At 40.7% G+C, this 23,526-nt stretch overlaps 1 protein-coding gene across 1 annotated transcript; it reads right to left on the reverse strand.

The window, feature by feature from the left end:
• Positions 1-280: 280 nt before the first annotated feature.
• On the reverse strand, positions 281-3,440 carry pcdh20 (protocadherin 20; the record flags this gene model as incomplete). The annotated part of the gene is made up of 2 exons (XM_080027032.1): positions 3,320-3,440; positions 281-2,902 (listed from the first exon to the last, which is right to left on the reverse strand). The coding sequence occupies exons 1-2, from the start codon at positions 3,371-3,373 to the stop codon at positions 281-283; spliced, it is 2,676 nt and encodes an 891-aa protein (XP_079883158.1). The 5' UTR covers positions 3,374-3,440.
• Between the last annotated feature and the right edge of the window lie 20,086 nt (positions 3,441-23,526).

A 23,526-nucleotide genomic window follows, 5' to 3' on the forward strand; every position in this document is an offset into this window, starting at 1 on the left:
TAATTTATACCATGCTTTGGTTTATAGTCACTTCAGATCTGCAGAAGGTTATGGTTCATAGATATTATAAAAAAGCAGAATGGAGAATAGTACTCCTTTGGTGTCTTTTTCAATGACAGAAACTCTTGGCATACATGTCAAATCACAATATATAGAATTAATAACAATCATATGACCAGAGTAAAAAGAGCAACTTCATGTAAGAACTACTCTTCTCACAGTGAGGTTTGTAAACATGTAAGTAAACAGTGGTGGGTTTGGATGTGCGGACAACTGAATGTCAGATGTTTGAGATCGGCCTGAGCTTTCTGTTAACAGCTTGCATTGAGTCATTCTTAATTTTTAAAGGTATCTCCACTTCCAATCTTTTCTTTTGGTGCCCTTTACATCTCCTACAACATATGTAAAATGTCAGTGTGACAACGGCGAAGAACAGCCCCAGACATGTCACCGAAAGAGCAATGATGACAGGCTGACAGGGGAACAACTCATACCTCTCAGGACCCTCTCTCATCTGGCCAATGTACCAAGGTCTCTCCTCTACCTCAATGTCAGCCTCTCTGGTCAGAAGACTCTGGATGTAGCTTTCGTTGCTCACGGTCTCATTGACGAAGAAGTTCACCATGACTGTTGAGTGAAGCGGTTCAGGCTGACCGTGATCACTGACCTTCACCAGAAGGCTGTAGAGGCCCCGGTTGTTAAGCTCTCTCTTTAATGTGATATTTCCTGTTTCTGGATCAATGGCAAATGACCCGTGCTCGCCACCTTTCCTCTTAATGATAGTATAGGCAATCACAGCATTCATGCCTGTATCCTTATCCACAGCGTATACCTCTGTGATTGACGTTCCTGGTAGTGTATTGGGTAGCACTAACATGTAAGACTGATTGGACTGGGGAAAGAGCACAATAGGTGGGTTGTCATTTACATCCAATAACAGCACGGTCACCATAGTGACGCAAGAAAGTGCAGGCTTCCCGCCATCAACGGCCTCGATCCACAGCTGATATGACCCTTGTTGCTCACGGTCCAGTGAGGTCTTGGCCCTTAGTGCCCCTCGGCCTGTGTCTATCATGAAGATGTCGCTGCCATTGAGGATGGAAAGGGCCACCCAACCATTTTCCCCAGCATCAGGATCTGTGACAGAGAGGACCCCGATCTCACCGAACCCTGGGAAGTTCTCTGGCACAAAGAACGTGAAGTCCTTGTTGATGAAGCGTGGACTGTTGTCGTTGCGATCTTGCACAGTCACCACCACAGTTGCAATGGACTCCCTTCTGGGTGTCCCCTGGTCCACTGCTCTCACTATGAACCGGTACGTCTCTTTCTCCTCGCGGTCAAGCGATGTGGTCACAGAGAGGACACCTGTCACACGATCTACGGTGAAGATCCCCGGCGTGTCACCTCCAAGCAGGTAGAGGACTTCCCCTTGGCTTCCACTGTCCTGGTCTGTGGCTTGTAGCTGAGCCAAAAAGGTATTTGGTGGATTGTTCTCCTCCACCGATATCTTCAACATGGACTGCTGAAACACTGGCGCGTTATCGTTTTCATCCAATACCTGCACCTTGAGGACAGTCTTAATAGCAAGATCTCGAGTATTCTTAGCAACAACAGTTAGTTCATACTCCTGTGTCTTCTCATAGTCCAAGGGCTCTGTAGTCTCCAGCAGGTATTCATTCTTCAAAAGTTGATAGGGGCCAAGTCTGAATGGACCAGACCCTTCCAAATGACAGTCCACCCTTTGGTTTATTTCAGTGTTTTTGACGGTAAAAAAAGCTATCGGAGAAAACACTGGCTCTGACTCCTTTATTGTGACCACCCCATCCTTTTCTGGTGCAATGTACCGGGGTATGACAGCAGGAGGTCCAGTAACCACTTGTATGATATTGACAGTAATGGTGGCAACTGCAGGAATACAACCAGGTCCGTTGGCCAGAATAGTGAGTTTGTAAAATGAAGCTGTGCCAGTGTTTATTTTTCTTGCTAGCTTGATCACCCCTGTGATTCTGTCCAAATGGAACAAGCTTCTGGTGTCCCTTGGCACACGTTCACTGTAAGCATAGCTGATCTGAGCATTAGCACCAAGGTCAGGGTCAAAAGCATGCAGGCGGGCCAAATGCCCCCCTTTGGTGGTATTTCCATGCAGAGTGATATTCATTTGGGACTCTTTGAATTGTGGACAGTTATCGTTGACATCTGTGATGACAATTTTGAAAGTAGCTGCACCGAGTAGAGGAGGGGTCCCTCCATCCTCCGCAATTATATCCGTAATGTATTCACTCTGGGTCTCTCTGTCCAAAGCCTCTGTCACAATGAGAAAGGGTGTCAGCTCACCTCCCTCATTCTCCTCCACATCCAGTGTGAACATGCCAAAGTCATTAACAAGCCAATAGGTCTGCACTCCGTTTAGACCCAGGTCAGGGTCAACTGCAGACTGTTCCACAGCATAACGAGCATTGATGGGTGTGTTTTCTGGGACAGACATACAAATCTCATCCACTGGAAACTTTGGCCTGTTGTCATTCACATCCTCAATAAGTATCTTAACTTTGACAAGCTGAAAGTACTGCTGAGGCAAAACAAACACATCCAGTGATAGGACACATCCCCGTCCCTCTGAGTTATCGGGACAGAGTGTTTCCCTGTCAATCCCTGTAGCAGATGTGTAAAGCTCCCCGGTGGTATTATTCAGATTCACATACTGTTCACTGACCTTCTTTTGCGGGAGATTGAATAAAAAGGGGGGCTCAACAGAGAAATCCAAATTTAAGTCTACTCCAATGGCCCCTATGAAGGTTCCCCTGGGTAATCCCTCCTTTATCTTATAGATGAGCTCCTTTGCTTGGCTGAAATTTGCAAAACAGGAAAGAGGGCTGGTGTAAAGCAAGATGACGCACAATCCCTGTAATACAAGATAATTAAAGGTAATATATTTTAATAAAATAGGTACATAGCAGAATGATATTTGTAAAATGTGGTTTTCCTGATATATAATTTTTCAGTATGCATAATAGTGTTCAGTCATATCAGCAGTTGCATAGCTCTTTGCACAACTGCAACAATTATTTGAACAGTAGTCATTACACTCTACTCCCTTTATAATTTAGTCAATCAATCCATGATGTATTGAAGTCAATAGTTTAAGCTGTATTTACACCAGATAAAGTCATAAATAATAAATGTAAGAATAAAAACAGTATAGTGAGGAGGAAGAGGGGCCAGGTCATGAATCTGATAAAAATAGTATTCATGGTATTCAAATTTTTACTTGAAGTGTAAAGTATGTACAGTATGTAAGGTAAATCATCATAAAACTTACCCATAATCCTCCTCTTTTGCTAAGGCTGGGGTGTCCGCTGTTCGACATGTTCATGTCCTAGTCCAGCACTTTCCACTTAAAGCAGGAAGAGTGACAGTTTAAGTAACCAAGGCATTTTGAGTGTTGAGCAGCACAGACCTCTGATGAGTGCTATGCCTTATTGCTATCTGACTTGGACAAGACCTTTCATCCCAGTGCTGGCTCAGGACACTCCCACCATATGCAAATCAGTCCCTAATGCTAACCAATGAGAGCCAGTGGCTACTGGGGAATCTACTTGAGTTCACATATTCCTTCATCATGCATGCTATCAAAGCACATGGACACGTCTGAACTTTCCCTACACACCCATGTTGTGACAAGCAGCTGCATTCCTTGTTTTCCTGTGGCAGAGTGAAAGCACGAGTTAATGATGACACGAGAGACTAAGCAAGACGTAAAATATCCACAGTCTAGAGATTACTTTAATCCCTTATGAATTAAAAACCACTACGGGGAAAATAAAACTGTACAGATTTAATTAAAGCAAAGTATAATCATATGGTGAGAGGATGCGTAATGTTTCTTACAAGTCCTGAACTTTGACTTTTGATTTTCTAAATCCATTCATGGGCGGGTGATAGATGAGATAAATAAATAGGCCTACAGCTTTCTATGTGAAAGATGCTGTTGCTTAATTTACAATCAATTGACACTATAACTGCGATTTACTTCATGTTTAGCTTTGACATACAGCCGATTTTATGCATTCATTATTACAAAAAGCATGGAAATCAATAATATTCAAAGCCAGCACAGAGGTGATCTTGGCATCATAAGTGGTGCTATGGTCGGATTCTGGATTGAGCCTTTAACTAAATCAAACCCTTAATCCTCATGTGTTCTAAATGCCGCGCCAGCTGTTTGCTGGGATTGGAAGCATACTGCTCAGAGAGATAGAATGATTGAAGTTCTGTAAAAAAGGGCGGATTGAGACAGTCAACACACACGCACACACACACACACACACACACACACACACACACTCACACTCACACACACACGCACACACACACACACACACACACACACACACACACACACACACACACACACACACACACAGTTTTTCTGATGCTGTTTTAAGTCTTTGCTGTGATTCCTCATCATAATGGGCTGTTGGTTGGACAATACTTTCATGTGTATTCTTTGTTAATGGTCAGATTATAGAAAGCGACCAAATCCCCAGTAGTTTTATGAGGCACTTTTCACAATATGCAATATATTTCAGCGACATAGCTCGCTAGTATATTCATATGGATCATCTACGTATCCATCTAGCATCCAAAATCCAGAGTTTTTCTCAATTCAAAAATATTTCTGTAAACACAGACTGTAGGCACAGTGGGCTCAGGGGCTTTAGAATGTGGTAAAACAACAAACCAGGGAAAGGAGAGTCATTTGAGAGCTGCCTTGAGGTGCAGAGAGAGTTTGAGGTTTTCAGCTGAGGAGTCAGTCCGTAGTTACCTTAGATGACACAACGGAAACACTATTAACAACACTTGGCTTCCTTAGATCTAAGATGTATTTGCTAAATGTTATCGCAAAAAATAAAACGCCTTAAATACTCCAATTAAATGTAAATGTAAGACATTGTTCAGATACAATATTCAAAAAACTGCCTATTCATATTTCAATTCACAGGATTTAATTTTAATTTAGACTATACTGTATATTTTATGTTCTTGATTATAACTCTTTTTCTTTACCTTGGACCATAAGAATAAAAAACAAAAACTCATAATAAAACATCATACATTATGTTCGATTATTTAAAGGTATGATTGTGTACTCATAAGTGACACTGTTTCTTTGCATTCAAACCAGTAATGCAATAATAATAACAATGCTCACGTCGCAAACGGTGACATCATGTTTCATAAATGAGTGGGGCTTGCAATTTGAAGAAAATGTTTGACTCCTGATGGGCTTTCAAATGAATTTCAAATTGCACATGTTGTACTTGACAGCCATATTGTTGGCTTTTCATTACTGACTCTGTAGCAGTTGCATTACAATGTGCCGTAACACAAAGGCCATTGATGTTGTGTGTCTGTCTACCTGATACTGTGACCTCTGTCTCCTTTACTCCTCACTAGTCCCTCGTCGACACAATATCAACTTGCCAACTCACAACTTGTCTCAGAATCACTAGCAACAGGCTGAGGTACATCATGCAAGTCATTATTATATTGTTGACACATGAATCCTCTTGGTGGAACAACAAATAGGTCCATACAATCTGAATGCAATCGTCTGCTTTCTGCTTGCCGATTACCTTTGCTGAATGACATACCAACTTTTATCTTTATTTTTATCTGTCACTCTCTGTTTATCTTTTAAAGAAATAAAAAGTTGTTAGTCCTAAAAGTTATCTTTAAACATTAAGTGAGTGTTATATTCCTTGCACTAATATTATCAGGTCTTGGTTTTATTCATTGTTAATATACTTTTTTGTTCTTCTAGTGACTTCTCAAATGAGTGTAGGCCAGGTGTAAGTATATGTGATGCCTGGACAAAAAAGTACTACAAAAGTTAATTAAGGCCAAGAGGCAGTATTACTTAGGTCTTAATTATGTCCTTTGCTTCTCCGAGTCTGTGTGGGATGAGGATGGGTAATCTCTGCCCAGATTTTCTAACAGATGTCATGTTAACCTTGGTCTTTTCTTTTAATCAAAGTGCTGCTAAGCTATCATGATAGCTATGAGACAGCCCATGGCTGTTAAGTAAGGATACGACGTCACAAAAGTATTGTGTCAGGAGATACAGTAGCTCTGGTTTGGAATCTGTGTGCAATCTGTGCAAAAACAGACTTGACACAATGTATTCTACTGGGAGGATTTATTAATTGATTCAACAGTAGTTTTTAATTTTATTCAGTCATGGCAAATTGCCAGTTTCAAAATCTGACATGTTTCATATTGCCAATATGTGCCAGGAGTAGCTTTCCAAAAATAACATATTGCATGCATCTGAACACAAGTGAGTATGAAAAACAACATTAAAAAATAAGCGAAAAATAAAAATTACAAATTTGTCACATTGTTTCGGCTTGGCCTGTTCAGTCCCCCTCTGGGCCCATCAGTGTAATTGTTTACATATTGCTAAACACCAGGGAGCTGCTGTATTCTCTCTCTTTAAACAGTCTGATGTATGATGTATTCGATGTGGCATTCACACAGTATAAATGAACCAAATGGTCCAAAAATATTTCACCCTCCCTAGACTGTACTTTAAAAAAATGCCAAACATTAACAACCAGTATGGTTAGTTGGTAACTGAACCAACTATTGCCATTTATTTTGTATCGTACAGTTTCAGATATTTGCAATGCAGCCTTGTTACTAGTTTTGATGAAATGTCTGTAGAATTGAAAATCAATACATTACAGTCAGAGAAAAACTTCTAATCCATCAAACCTATTTCTTTGTTTACCACAATACAATATGTGTGATAAAAATGAACACATCTTGCAGTTTAATGACACTGTTTATTGAGTCTATTCAACAGGGCAGAAATCTCAGCCTGTCCTCATTTATTATGTCAGTCAGAGTTGAGATGGGCCCATGGGAGATTGTCCTAATGGTACTGCTTTACTTTGCAATACCTGCTGGGTGCATAATGTGCAATATTTGCATATAGATATTCCCTCTTGACAAAGTCCCAGTATTGACATTTTAGCTCCAAGATGGGCTCATACGAAAAGGGACAATAACCTATCCTCTTTCCTTATTTCTATCTTGGAACAATATTTTCCAGTTCGGTGCTCTTTAGTGTGCATCAACCACACCATAGCTGAATCCATCAGTCTCAAGGGGACAGAGAGGCCATCACCAAACAGAGGCAGAGAGAGAAGAATAGATATTAGATGTCTTCCTTCCTTTGCAAAAAATAGGATGGAGTGCAAATAACCAGGACAACAATTGTCTTCATCTCGGTAGAGATATACAGCGATTCACTTTTGCTTTGTTTAAAAGGGTGTAATGGTTAACTTTGATCTGTAATGTCAAACATTGGTGTTCTTGCTCTCTCACACCATCTACTGGTGGAATTGACATACAATAAAATTAAAATTAAAAAAGTGTAATGTTTCAATCACACACATACAGTACAGTGCAGTATCAGTGCGTCACATTACTGGTCCAGATCCAATAACATTTTCTTCCTTGTTTCTAGTTGGGACTATTAGGAATTAAATATACTGTGTTGTTTTAACTTGCCTTGGTTCAACAGCAGGATTAGAATACTACAAATGTGAGAGTTGAGCCCAGGGCTGAAAACGTACGAGATAACATATACCTGATAAGTGAATGATTTGTCATTATTGCCTGTGGAGACACACTTTTCTATTGAAATGTGAAAAGGAAAAAAATAAATGCCTAAGAGTGTCACTGTGGCTTGCCGTCATATAATAGATTTTGGTATAAAAAGGAGCTGCCCTAACATATTATTATACCGCACAATTCCTGAACCCCAAAGGTCTGTATCTATTAACTGGAAAAGAAAGAAAAGACAAAAAACGACTCAACCTTTTCCACTCCTGCTCACACCTCCCCTGCTGCTCCACTGTTTTCTCCCTTTTTCTGCTCTTGCCGACTCCTAAAGATGCATCCCGGCACCGATGTGAGAAAGCTCATCTGGAGGGGGCAAGACAGAAACAGGGAGAGATTGTAAAATAACATGAAAACCTTTAGCTCGTAGTTGATCGACAGACAGACAGACAGACAGATACAGGGATGGTAAGATAAGACGGGTGTTACACCTCAGTGTTATGTGAGTGTGCCTTTTATGCCTCTGCAGGTGAAGGCTTGATATATCATTGAAAACAGGTGCTGTGGTAGAATGTATGCCCCTTACAGCTGCAGCCAAAAGGATTGCTAGACAGGCTTCACAGTAATGAAGTTTCTATTGATTGGCCCCACCGCAGGTTCTTGTTTCTGCCTGCTAACTGTGACTATTTCAAAGCCTCTATTTGAGGTTTTTGAGTACATCAATTAAGGTTTAAATTGAGTTTCCTGGAGGGTATGACGTGCCGGCGAATGAAAATGAATCTTAAAGCAACTTGTTAAACTTCCATAAGTCAAAACAGAACTTGTGCTCCGCTTCATCAATGTTGGAGAAAATCAATGTTTTCTCTGAAAATACTTCCAAGCAACACCTCACATTAACTGTGGTCTTTTGTGTTTCAGTTTGTGTGAAGAGATGAGAGAACACCTCCCTGTGCAGACACAACATTGATCGCAGAAAACACATTAAATGTGCATAGTTAATTGCAATGTACAAGTATTTGTGTATATTTTCATAGGACCCAGATAAAGTATTTTTTTTAAGAGAAAGGGGCAGGAAAAAATGCCTCATAAGGGCCCCTCATAATAATGAACACAAACACACACACACACACACACACGCACGCACGCACGCACGCACACACACACAAACACACACACACACACACACACACACACACACACACACACACACACACACACACACACACACACACACACACACACACACACACACACTATAGATACAGTATTTCCTATCAAATATTAATATGTGTGCAAGTCATTATATTAATTTCCCCTATGATCATGCAGCAGGATTACCGGGGAGGTCTATTGAAAATAAGAGGGAAATGGGGAAGAGTAAAAGGAAATAGGGAACGGCCTCCAATCTGTTGTGCTGAAATAATTATTTTGATTCAATTATTTCGCTGCTCCAGTGACTGAAGTCTCAATCTGCTAAGATTCATACAAGATGGAAGCACGGAGTTTATAGACAAAAACATTGAATGGTTAGATATATTTTTTACATATGTATCTAGGGGTTATGTTATGTAATAAGAATAACCTTGTAAAGAAAAAATACAAATATCCTGTAAGCTTTATTTTTGTATTTGGAGAGCCCACAAATCAAAAGAAGAAGAATGAGGTTTGACATTGGGGTTGATTTTCTCAGACACTTATAGTATTTGCCATCAAGATAGATGATCCTAGATGATCATAGAATACTATTTATATGGGTAATATGTGCATACACACTATCTGCATTCAACATGACATTCTGCTGTGACAGAAAGTGGTATACCAGCTGTAAATCTGACATGCACAACCGTGATGGATGTCTATAAAGAAAGCCATTTTGTCAGATGTTTCAGCTAAAGACATTGCCTTCAGTCACAACATGAATCCATGCTGTTTTGTGTGCACTTTGATACAACAAATACAGTGGCTACTTTAATAGGTAAAACTGCTCATTAATATCTTACCAGCCAGTCACGTGACAGGACGTCAATGGCATGCAGACCTGATCAGGAGGTACAGTTTTTCCAGAGCAAACATCATAATGTGAATAATCTCACGCTACAAAAGTATTAGAGAGAGGAGCATCTGTAAACGTACAACACGTCAAGCCTTTTAGCCTACTGTTTGAATGTATTCAAATTACTGTGATGTTAAATCCCATTTATTCAAACATCTACATTCATCTACTTGTGAACAAATACGCTCATTTACACCAATAAACCATTAAAACAACATACAGTAAAATACACAGTTGGCTTGTCACAAAAACAAAATGTAAGAATGTCAGATGTTCAGGAAAGAGTTAAACTTTTAAAGGTTGACTAGGTGCAGACTTGAAAAGAGTCACTGGGCAAAGTACAACTTGTGTGATCTTGAGGTAGATAATGGAATATCGGCACTTTTTGGAGAAATGTCCCTAACAAGGACAAACCCTGTACAGATGGTGACACCAAGACCCCAACTCCAACTCAGCCAAAATAGAGCCTGGATAACCATTACCAACCAAATAGTCAGCAAAGTGTTTTTTCAAGTATTGTCTGTGATGTTGTAAATGGAGCTGCTGGGATACAAGTCAAATTTCAGACTTGCTCTGACAATAAAGTATTATCGTATCGTAAGTGCACTTTAAGCATATATGCACAGTGAGGGTCAACACAACCAACCTATCTAAAATAATAAAATAAACAAAAACTATTTAAAAGATAATAAGAACAGACTGCAGAGGCTGGTGTGCCGAGATTCTCTTTTGTATTAAACTCAAACTAAATGCTGATGTTGAACAAAAATAAAATAAAATTATCATCATATTTGACACAGTCAGACTCATCTGCCACATCGTACCTGTACCAGTCTGCTTTTACCATTTGCAGCGCAGTGTTTATTGCTTTTGATCCCCACCTGGCGATAAAGGATGTGCTCATATGAAAATATCCCAAAAATGGGCAACATGAGAGATCCCAATAGATAGTGGCAAAAAGTATGCTAACCTATCTAATCCATGTATAAAAACCCTGGGGGATCTTCATAAATGCAGTTTCAGATATGGATGTGGTGTTTATGTGCATTTACCCTCTTCGAAAACCAAGCACGGGTTTATGAACACATGTTTTAAGCTTAGATACAAAGTTACTGTTTGCCACGATAGTTTTGTGACAGTAGCCATAAAGTACAAATTGGAGGCTATGTGAAATACAGCCATAAACTCTGCTGCCTGTGATTTCTCAAACACATCAGGGGTTTAACATGTACATGTTGGCACTTCAATTAATGAAACAACTCACACTTGAGTCCTCTTGTGACTGTAGAGGTACAACCCAAGGATTCAGAGCAAAATCACAGTAACAGTGCTGTGCTGGCCTACATTGGGTTTGAAGCTTATATGACGCCCTCATGCTCAGAATACATTCTGCATCAAATATCCATTACCTTGAAAATGGCTGTGCAATTATGAAGAACTTTGACCGATCATTGCACACATTATAAAAAACGAGTTTTTGGACTGTCACAATTGGAGCTGTTACCATTGAACCTCTCCTCACACAAATATGTAGTCAAGTGACTCACTATAAGTGGGTCACTAAAATACCAAAAGGGCACAGATGAGGCCTGAGTGTTTGCCTCTTAGCTGGAGCACAGCCCTTCCCCAACATGTGTTGTAACAAAATAAAAAACGAAAAGCACCCATGGTGGTGAGATGATTCCTGAAGGCACAACACTCAATTCAGAGCCACATGCTTAACCTTATACATCCATGTTCAAAAGCTCATCTCCAATTCCTCGCATATTTTGGATGCCCAAAATACTAGATATACTGCTAGTTCTATCTTATACAGACAGAAGACCGTCAGTCTGTCTGCCCCAGGGCAGCTGTGGCTACTCTCGTAGTTTACCACCACCGGTATGACTGTGTGTGAACGAATTGAACCTGGAACCCTGTAAAGCGCTTTGAGTCACAGAGAAATAAAGCGCTATATAAATCCAATCAATTATTATTATTATTATTATTATTATTATTATTATTATTATTATTATTATTATTATTATTATTATTATTATTATTATTATTATTATTATCATTAATAATAATAATAATCAATTATAAATTATTAAGACAGACTAAGAGTGCATGCAAGAATGCCTGCATTTTTGGTAAAAATGTATTCAATTACTGTAACACTTTACAATAAGGGTACATTAATGAACTGATAAGGGTTAGTTAATACTATTGACGGTATAGTGAATGTGTAATTCATGATTATTAGGCATCAACTAATTAAGTTATTAACAGTAAGTTAGTGCTTGGTTCAGCATTTACTATGCTTAGTTAATCATTAACTAAGGAAACTGTTAGTTAATGCCTAATTAATGCTTATTAAGCATTAACTTAAACTTATTGTATGCAAATGATAGGAAAATTAAAGCCCGTCTTCTTCAAACAAACTGATACAAAATGTTTGGAAGCTGCCATTTAATAGTGCATGAGTGGGCATTGTTATCTGTCTAGCTAAAGACTGTTTCAAGGATTTTTGTTTCGAAAGATTTTATAGAGACAGTTGTTGAATAACGCAATTTCCAATAAAACTAGACACAAAAACAACACAGGCTGAATCATAAAGATTTCACACGGAAGACACCGAAGCCACCGTACTGTTCAGCTCCGATAATTGGAAATGACAAACCTTCTGCAGCTGTTTGCTAATGCAACGGATGCACAGCAATTCATCATCGGGATGCTGTTACTGTGTTGTTTTTATGGAGGAATGCTGAAGTGGTCTGACGTGACAGTGTGTGAGGGAAGATCCTGGGAGACAATGGACTCGCTCAAGGTCATATCTGACTAGACATTATGGGCAGAGCCTATCTGACTGTCAGTGGAGGGGTCGGAGATGGAGGCACAGGGGGGGAATAAATACAGTATGTGCTGCTGCCTCTCCTCTCCCTTGAATCTCTTTCTTTCATCTACCTCTGTGATTAGCATGCCGAGTATGGACCCAGTAAGAAACATTCTTTATATTTTACATTACTTAATGGCCTGCACTTTACTGGCTAACAATTTGTGCCATGGTATCTGGGCAGCTTTATTGACACAGTGTGCTTCCCGTTTCTTTCTCCGTGCACATGAATTTTATGCATTTGGATCAGCATGGGAACGGTCCGTACTAAACAACATAATTCTATGCCAGCAGGCCCTCCAGGTGATGTATGTCCTTCTGCCCTCTGGAGAGTTACGAGTGGGATGGAACGGAGGCAGAATGTGGATCCTCTGGTGTCCTTTTGATGGCATCTTTATTACCTATTTGTGACATTAGATCGAGAGCTCAGGAAAACTGCCAGGGGAAGAGAAGGCTGTGCCCTCTGCTTCTTTTGTGCTTTCTTAATGTGTCTCTCTCTCTGTGTGTGTGTGTGTGTGTGTGTGTGTGTGTGTGTGTGTGTGTGTGTGTGTGTGTGTGTGTGTGTGTGTGTGTGTGTGTGTGTGTGTGTGTGTGTGTGTGTGTGTGTGTGTGTTTGTCTGTGTGTGAAGAGGGCAAAACAGTTGGTGGTGCTGGGGCCGTAATAGGGAAAAAGCAAAGGTTAAGTAAAGACGAATTGGACATGACGAGAAGAAATAGACAGAAAGGGAGTGGAAAAGGGGGGTTGGGGAGGAATGGAGGGGCATCTGATTAGGAGGGTATTTTCTTTCCCAGGGGGTCAGGCTGTCAGAGCGACTTGGTGGCATTTGTTGTCCCACCTTTCCACTGTGACCTTACATCAAGCCAAGGGGAAACTGGAGAAAGGCACAGTGGCTTGTCATCAATATCACATCTGACACCATCTCTTTCTCTCTCTCTCTCTCTCTCTCTCTCTCTCTCTCTCTCTCTCTCTCTCTCTCTCTCTCTCTCTCTCTCTCTCTCTCTCTCTCTCTCTCTCTCTCTCTCTCTCTCTCTCTGATTTGACTCCAAACTCCACAACTCATGAACGACTATTTGTGAAAGATGCAAAATAACCATGATCCAGCAACTGCATGACCTATTTTTCCAAATCTAATCTGAGTCTGAACCCAAAATGAGCCTGACCAATCTATGACAAATTTGACATTCCAGAAATAGCTACAGTAGAGTTGTATCCCAGTGAACTGTGCATTCAGCTGCCATACTTTTTATTTGTACTGATGTCTGAATGAAAAAGAGAACCATCATTCCACTATAGTACAGCCTTTCTGAAATAATGCCTGTCTGTCTCACGCCTGGGGATATCCTCCTCATGAACCACACATTTCCCAAGCCTGTTAACCTCTGTGCTCATCTTAGACTGCACCAAGCAAATGGATGCATCACTGTGATTATTGATTTCAACACGTTAAATGATACACGGTATATGAAAAAAAATGCATCTTGTTTCTGTCTTTTATTTTTATTTTTTTTAAAAAGCCTCCTGTGGACAGGTGTTGAAAACATGTATGCTAATAAACTTAAAACAATGCATCTGGTTCGTCCAATGAAATTGCCAAATAAAATCTACAACAACAGGATTTAGAAACACATTTTAATTTATTAGGTCAGTAAAATTGTTTAAAAAAATGTATTCTTGCCGAAGAGTGATGAGATAGTTGCTGTTTCCATCCTCCTTCAGAAGGCATATTTCTCTCACGCATACACACACATTCTAACTCCCACATTGTCCATCCTTTATTACCCTTTGTCCATGCAAAACAAAACAAAAGACCCCCAAAGGATGAATTCCACAGAAACCTGTCTGAACTGTTCTCCCTCCCTGTGTGATTGTCAGCACCGTTTACCCCTGCAATATTTCCTCACTTTGCTAATTTACCCGCAAGGTGAGATGATGCTGGGAAGCTCCTAAAAGTCCTCTGGCTCCAGATGTCTGGACCAGATGTCCCATTATTTCTGCAGTTGTCCAGTGTTTTTTGTTTTATCTTTTTCCAGTTCTTTGCACCTTTACTAACCCCAGCACACACACACACACACACACACACACACACACACACACACACACACACACACACACACACACACACACACACACACACACACACACACACACACACACACACACACACACAAAACACACACACACACACAGGTACCACAATGGACTGTTGTACATGTCGATATATATTCAGGCAAATAGAGTCACTGACTAAAAAATCCTTTGAAGTTATCCCCATGTTTAGGACCTATCAAAATATCTCCTCATTAAAAGTTAGCAAATAAAAGCCATGTACACAGTATATACTTATTTTACCATATGCTCCTTTAATAAGTGTTACTCTTTGACTAATTATACCACATTAGTCAGAATACAAGCTGACACCATTTCCATGGCATTGTTTTGGTTAATGTTAGTCCCAATTCACACATTTACATTTATATTCAAATGGCTTGCCTATCCTCTATTTCATTTTAATAAGATGTATCCTATGCAACTGGGTCTGTGTTGTAAAACACTATTTAATTATCCAACAAAACAATTCCAAAAGTATGTTGTTTTAAATGGTTAAAAAAAGTGTGTGTGTGTGTGTGTGTGTGTGTGTGTGTGTGTGTGTGTGTGTGTGTGTGTGTGTGTGTGTGTGTGTGTGTGTGTGTGTGTGTGTGTGTGTGTGTGTGTGTGTGTGTGTGTGTGTGTGTGTGTGTGTGTGTGTATGTGTGTGTGTGTTGTGGCGGATGAAAGTGTTTTTCCTATCAAAGTCTTTTTGAAGCTGGTTATTTTTTTCCTCACAAGCCAAAGTTTGTGGTCTGAGCTCATGTCCATGCATCAGTCTCACCACTGGTGAGTGATTCAGCCGTCTGTAAACAACCTGAGTCATAGCTTCATATACAACAGTGATTATGACCCTAGGAAATAGAGTGTTGTTGAAATCAGCATGGCATGTTTTTGTCCGGCTGGTTGAAACGACCTAAAATCATAAGTCACATGATATTGTCACATCTGTGAGAAATATAAAGACTCTTTAAATAAAGTGTTGTATTATAATTAATTAATTAATGCTGGCTTACTTCTAAAATTATTTCCTTGGTTTGGTTAATTAGACTAGGAGCAATTAAAAATGCTGAACTTGTGGACCACAGTGTTGGCTAATCGGTTGTTTGATCTTCTTGATCTTTACTGTAGATGTAATTGAATGTCATTGCATCTTTCAGTTGAGTAACATTCAGATAATTCATTCAAATAGTCATTTTGGTCAGTAGGATATTTATAAATATACTTTGATCACAATCCATGCTAATGCTGTAATATTTTAGATAGCACGGTAGAAACACCATTCATACCAATTATATTTCAAACCTATTTAAGAGGTTGATTTTAAATAAATACAACAACGAAGGCAGAGCCTAAAGAGAACCTCAGGTACAACACATTGTCTTTTGTGTGGGTAGCAAGATGACATCAATCTGCTAAATAAACTGTAACTTCAGTCACTTAGCAGGCAAAAGCACAAATCCTCACAACACACACACACACACACACACACACACACAAACACACACACACACACACACACACACACACACACACACACACACACACACACACACACACACACACACACACACACAATGTACTAAAACTCCCACAGTGCACAAATGCACGACAAGTTTCAGGACCTTAAGTCTTTCATTGCATCCATCTGTGAAACACCTTCTCAGATGTGCTTTTTGATCCCATCACTGTAATGAAACTGCCTGTAACTAATGATCAGCAAACATCCTTTGATGGAGCCCCTGCTGAGCCACTGCCACTAGATGGCAGTGAAGCACTGTGTCCTACATATGCGTCACCATTATGGGTTTGCTGTTGTCATTGTTGGTTGGCCCTATCTTATCTTTCCCTCAGATCCCTCTTTCCTATTGTAGCACAGGAAGATAAAACCTGCCACTGCAGACCGGTATCATTTAGGGATCTGTTGCTGCTGACAGCACATGGATAGTTAGAGCTAGAGATAGAGAAAGCGAGAGAGAGGGAGAGAAGAGGTAAGTGAGAGGGAAGGACGTAGAGAGGGAAAGCAGAGTCGAGATAGAAGAGAGGGGTAGCCACAAAGTAATTGGCCTCAGACGTGCCCCTAATGCAGCCTCATCTTCATTGTGTTGCTTCACGCACTCCTTTCCCCCCTCTCTGTGTTACCCCATACACCCTCATTCTGGCAACACTCTCCGCTATCCTCACTCGGCATTTTCCTCTCCTTGACTCTCTCTCTCCTGTACCACACTCATTCAAAGTACTTTCTGTCCTCTTTCACCTTCTCAAGTTCCTTGTCCCTCCCTTCCCCACACTTACCTTTCTTGCCTTTGCATACAGCAGCACTTGGTTGGTCTCCATCTGACACCTCTAGGGACTGAGCATCAGGGACGAACACCTAAAGGTTGAAGGGCAAGAGAGCTCCCACAGGGCCTGCTGCCTGGCTCTTGACCTCCCCGTGCTTTGTGGCTGTCTGCTGGAGGAGGGGGTATAGCCAAAGGGCTCAACGTGGCACAGCAAAAGTTTAATCATTTAATCATCATTTAATGAAGATGTTTTATCTGACAATTATGAGTTATGGCTATTTCCTGAATCATTTTGATGAATTGTTCAAGTCTTCATTCCATGTAACATTTCGAGATAATTTAATTCTCGTTTGGTTTTAATCTAAATTATCTAAAAGCCTGATTAGGTGGTCAGACTGCTCTGTCCACCCTAACTGGCGAGAGTGGTTTAAACCAAGCAACTAATATTGCTGTCCTTTGAAAGACAACCGAACACACAACTGCAAAACGGATTAACAATATAAAATACACGCAATGTGGCATCGTAACACTGCGCTGTGCATTAAGCTATTTTATGGCAACAACAACCCACAGCCTTGACCTGCATTTATACACCACGCCTCAACTCGCCTTGGTGGCGCCATGTTGTTACAAACAGCCATATAACCTTCTACGTGATACTGCTGTATAATTACGTATAATGGTACATTCCTTAATATTGGTTTGTGATTGGTTCTTAAAGCATGTTTTATCAAGACAAGCTTTTTTAAAGGCAGAACTCTAAAGCAAACCCAAATATAAACACACACACCCACACACACCCACACACACACACACACACACACACACACACACACACACACACACACACACACACACACACACACACACACACACACACACACACACACACACACACACACACACACACACACACACACACACCACAATGCTCACAAGGGGGGGCCCATCTGGAGGGGATGTTTATGAGTGAATGTTTGTGAGTGTTATAAGGTACAATTCTCTTGCAGTCCACCCTAAGGCCCTGGGCTACATTTGCTCCCATCCATCAGCCAGATGAGCTGTGTCCTTTTAACATTGCTGACAGCACGGAAGAAAATTAACTCAGACAATATATTTATGTGTAGATTAGCACTCAAATCAATAACCCCTTTGGATATGAACGGGAAGGCTGCTGATGGCAACAGACCGCTCTGAAATGAAAATGTAGTAATAACAACTTTACCCAACAAGGAAAAAAACAAAAATATTCACTCTAATTTCACTTGTCACCTCTGTCAGTATGTACGGTACATGTGGAAGTGTCTTCTTCAGTCACAGTTAGAGCTATACAGTATACTGAACAACGGAATGTATTAATCTGAATGTCACTCTCTGCTGCTGAAGTTGTATAAACCTCTCTGCTGGTTAAGGGTGCTCTTTGACGGTCACCTTCCACGTTCTATTACCTAGGACAGTTGTTGCTGTTTCTGCACAGCTACATTGTAAAGGTGTATTTGTTATTCAAGTGATGTGTTTGTGTATGTGAAAATGTCTGTGAATTGTTTTGCGTGGGGGCCAAGCAGTGTTAATCAGATGTTTACAAGCACTGCATAATAAATGTCTTTGCCAGTAAGGGTTGAGAACTGCTATACAAGCTTGCGAGTCCACATAGACTAACTTCTGAATGAAAACGACTCCTTAGAAATGCTCTACTTCGGTGAAATGTGTGATGCACGGGCAGGACTTTTCCCGCACTTCTCTAACATATCTGGTGGACTATTTGTCACCTTCATAAATCTTGGTATTGCAATAAAAAGCCACATTTTAAATGAACATTTACTTTGGAGATACATTATTTATTTGACAAGGACAGCAGCATACAATGAGGGGGATCTTTAAAAATTAATACTGTATATTTGCCAGAAGGCACATCCAGTTCATCAGCAAGTACCAAATGATATTTGAGAACATTCAAGATGCCACCAAGGACAACACGTTTGAATGGGATACTGATACAGCCAAAACATACGTACAAGCTTTAGATAATCATTTATACTGTAGGTGAATACCGTCATACTTCAACTATAGCTCAATGTTAGTTGCTGTACATTATTTAATTTCCTGATCACTGTAGCTTTTCATCAAGGAGACAATTCAATGCTACATTGCCAATCTCCATAGTCACAAAATGCTTAAATAATTTTCCCTTTAAAAAAAGCTATATTGCCCAGCCCCTAAGCCAGGCCATCCACACATTTCCACCTCAGTGGTGCACACCAAATAACCTCTCTCTACCCTGCAGGAAACAGTAGCTGATGTGCCTCTATTTCCATCGCGATTCCCATTTGCTTTCAAGTGCCACTACTCCCCATTTCTACAAGTATGTCCATCTCCCTAGGGGGCGGGCACATCTGCTGAGCCTCCCTCTGTTCCTCTCCCAGTCTTGTTTCAACAGATACTTTCTTAAAGGTCAGGTACCTACGGGGCTGTAAAGATGGAGAACAGCGGATGAGGGGGATGAAGTCATACCTCCAACTCGTAAACAGCCCAATCACAACCTGAAGGACAAATGATACAATGGTAAACTCAAGAGGTCAAGTGGATTGAGCCATGGCTATCATATCATGGCGGCATGGATAAATAGTTGACATAACTGGCCATGAATCAAGTGTGTGTAATATGATTGGATTGCATACTGAGTGCTTATATGTTTGTGTGTGTTAGACTAGGTGTAGGCACACACGTAACTGTCTTCTGAGGCCCAATATAACTGGCCGCTCAAACAACATCCTTAGGGCCACATCCACTTAGAATGGATTGTGCGGGCTAATAGCTCCACGTATTGAATCAGCCCTGTTTTACCGTATCCGCAGAGGAATTTCCAATAAGCATATACTCGCGCTAAAAGGCTCACAAAGTTTGCCAGCTGGGCGCAGTTTTCCCTCGTTTAGCGTTTACGTCAAGCCCCAACCACAGCGAGTTCTACCAGCATCCAATGCAGAAGTGACAAAAAATTAGTGGCTACTAAGAGGTGCCAAAACAGAGCAATTTCTAATTGACTCCCTTGTTAAATAGGCTGCTTTCACAGCATTATTAAACCTATTTAAGGCCAGGTTTAACAAACCATTCTAGTCTGTATGCTTCGGTCATATCTCCATGACAACACTGAGGGGGGTGAATTTGTTTGGATTAAGATAGTTTTTAAACCATTGGAGGTTAAAATGTACAAATAATTAGGGGCGCGGCCTCTTGAGTGACAGCTAGCCGCCCGCTGGCCCTCACTTGGCCTCGTAGGTATACGTCAGCCAGATTGGCATATCTTCCTCCCCCCAACGTCATATCAATGCCCTTTTTCGGTAAGAGGAAATGAGGCGGAGTAAAAATCTGACAAGATGGCGACGCGCATAGACCAAGTCGATTGGATGCAGTTGGAATAACTGAGGTCAGCCCGGATGCTACATCCATTTTATATACTATCTATGGTTCACGTGAGTGAGCCGTCAAGGGGCAAACACCTGTACAGTTGTCCCAGGGCCCAGGAGGGGAGGACAGCATAAGGAGACACACAAAAAAACCTTCTTTTACATAAAAAGAGAAAAGACGAAGACACCTTAATGCTTACTATTACAAAAAAAAAAATTAAAAAAAATACCTCAACAAGGACATTCTCATCCCATTTCTGTACTGGAGTATATGATGCAACATTTTGATTCTATCTGTCCGGAGCTGCAGGAGAAGGGGTCGCCGATCCACGTCCTTAACTTGATGCGCTGTGGTATTAATTGCACTTTGAAAAAAAATTGTGCCGTGAAGACACGCAGCAGGCAGTAATGGGTCTCTTCCATGGCGTGAGTGTTTCAGGCAGCACTGTGTGCTTTTACGCTTTACGCACGGTGCCAAGACAATCGGCTACGATTTGATGGTGGTGAATGTTCTGTAATCTGCTTCATATCCACACAGGTATGCTTTTACACAGAGATCACAGGTTTATATGGTGACATTGTTTTTAATAAAGCAGTCCTTATTAAATAAACCTGAGCTCCATCAAAACTGTTTTTTCCTATATAAGTACACAACCCACTTCCTGTAGACTTCCCCCATAATATGACTCAATATCAATTCAATATAATTTTAAGTTCACGAGTGTTGAAGAGAGAGAGGGAGACAGAGAGACAGAGAGAAGGGGAGTATAGAAAGATTGCACACCTTTAGTACACAGGTTAATACCTGTAGTACACAGGTTTCATACGCTGTAACTGCTCCACTAAAACGGCCTGTTGCAATTAGCGCTGGCCTTTGAGAATAAGGTGCCATTTGCAAATTGCAACCAGGCTTATTTGCATAGGAAGGGAGCTACTTTTCTAATTTTGTAATATATATATTCACATATCTTTGGGTGAAAAACAAATCTTAAAAATATATAAAATATTAAAAATTTGTAAATGTGTGTGAACGACTTTTTCAGAAATTGTAGTGTACACAATCATTTAAAATCCTGTTAAGAATAAACACAGCTTCAAAATACAGGAAGTTATTACAATGGTAACATTATGTATCTATGTTTGTTCTTCCATGTTGATCTGTGTCTCCATGGTTTGTCTATTTACAGGTGTTTGTTTGTCTCTTCACTACCTGGTAATACTTATACTTATTACCCTATTTCGAGAATGTGATCAGTTTTCAGCATCTCTCTAGTGCTATCAATTTAGTTAACATCCCCTCTCTGGCCACGGATCTTGAGTTGTATCCCCTTAGCTCTCCCTATTTATACCACATTATACATTATATAGTTATCCTCTTTATCATTCCATCCACCTTTTTCCTCCCATTGTATTTCCACATCCACAGTTCTGTTCTATTTACCATCGCTGCCTAGTTTTCTATCTCCTCTCTCTCATCCTTTCACGCCCTCCAGCCAATTTCCCCACACTCTCCTTTCCAACATCTAGTTTCTCTCTATATCACTGCTGATCTACCTTTCATGCTGGGCTCCTACACGGTCTGATGCCCTCCCTCTGTGTTTATGCTGTATGTATGTTATTTGTATCCCCTACCTGCCACAGTGAAAGTCATTGCTTTGTGTAAGGCCCTGCTGGCCCCACCCAAACCACTCACTATACTGGCTGTCACAGGGGCCAGGCCACTGAAGATTACACTTCACTGAGCAAGTAGCCTCTCTACAGGCCTTTTTTCCCTGCAGATGTGGCTAATGCAGCATATTATCGCTGTGCCCCATGCTTTCTCTTCATTTTTATTTTCTTCACTCCATTTTGTTTTCTTACTTAAAAACACAATCGGCTGTATGAAGAGAAGTCATCTTTAGTAAAGGCAAATTGCTACATTATCGTCACCACGGCCAAATGGTGTATTTCTTGTACATTCTTTCACTCACAATAATCTTGCTTTGCATGCCCAGTTCAGACCAAAGATTTGCCTTGCAACTGCTTGCGACGAGAACTGCCAATGCGAGGAGTTGCAGAAGATTCAACATGTCAAATCGCAAGGTCCAGTTTTAGAACGTCCTGGCCAGCTCGTTGCGAGCTGTTGCGAGCAGTTGCCGTTGCGTCTTGTTGCAAGGCGAATCTTTGATCCGAACTGGGCTTAGACCAAAACAATTTAAAGCAATGGTGTGTCTTATCTTTTGCATACTTCAACCTAATAAGATACACACCTGAATCCAGTGGCGGCTCCTGACAATAATCTCAGGGGGGGCAATTGTTGCCATGATGGGAAATATGACCCAAAATTAACCTAAATCAGATAGCATATGACAATGTCATATTGCATTTAACTGTTTGTTTTTCCTGTTCATCTGGCATAACCACTCTGGCAACATTAGACAAGCATTGCACTGTACAGTATTTTTGGAAATTAAGTTAGTTAATTTCTTGAATAAAATTATTTTAGCTCTAAAATGATTTAATTATCCGGCTGTGGCCATCACAGATAACTTGTCATCTACCAGTGTGCTCCTCAGATAGGCTTCCTTTAAAAGTTAGGAGACAAAAATGGATGCTGGCATAGCATGTGCAACATTAACAGTGCTAATCATCACATTGGTTTGGGTTACTGTCTACAGCACTTGGTAGGCGGGTTTATGTCGGACGGTGAAAGCAGCTGTCAGCTAAACGACGATCAACAGCTGATCGCCGTTCAATAGCCGATCAGCTGTTGAACGGCGCTGGCTCGTATATGCAGATTGATGTTTAATGTTTGTTTTACCTTTTCTGAGAGATGATGCATAGGGGTGACACCCAAAGTTATCCATGCGGTCTCTGTGCTGCCATCAGGATGGATAAAAAGCCAGTATACAGTCCATATCATCATGCAGCGGCAGCAGGACAGAGCGTTAGCGCATTAGCATCCTGCTAGCCTCGTTAGCCGTTCAAACGAGCCCCGTGAAAATCCGCGTTTATAAGATCCCCCAATCCATCTTGGTAGATACTTGCTTGATGGTTACATTTTGTCTGGGAAAGACCTAGTCCGAGTCCGATCAAGTAAGTAGCTTGCCAGCCTAGCCTGAGTTGATATAAAGTTGTGTTGGTCTTGAATATGACCGCTCTGGGCTGCATACTGGACATGTGACTGTATCAGTCACTGTAATTGGTTTATTGTTTAC

The sequence above is a fragment of the Ammodytes marinus genome (genome assembly GCF_949987685.1).
Source record: "Ammodytes marinus genome assembly, chromosome: 1".
Lineage (NCBI taxonomy): Eukaryota > Metazoa > Chordata > Actinopteri > Uranoscopiformes > Ammodytidae > Ammodytes > Ammodytes marinus.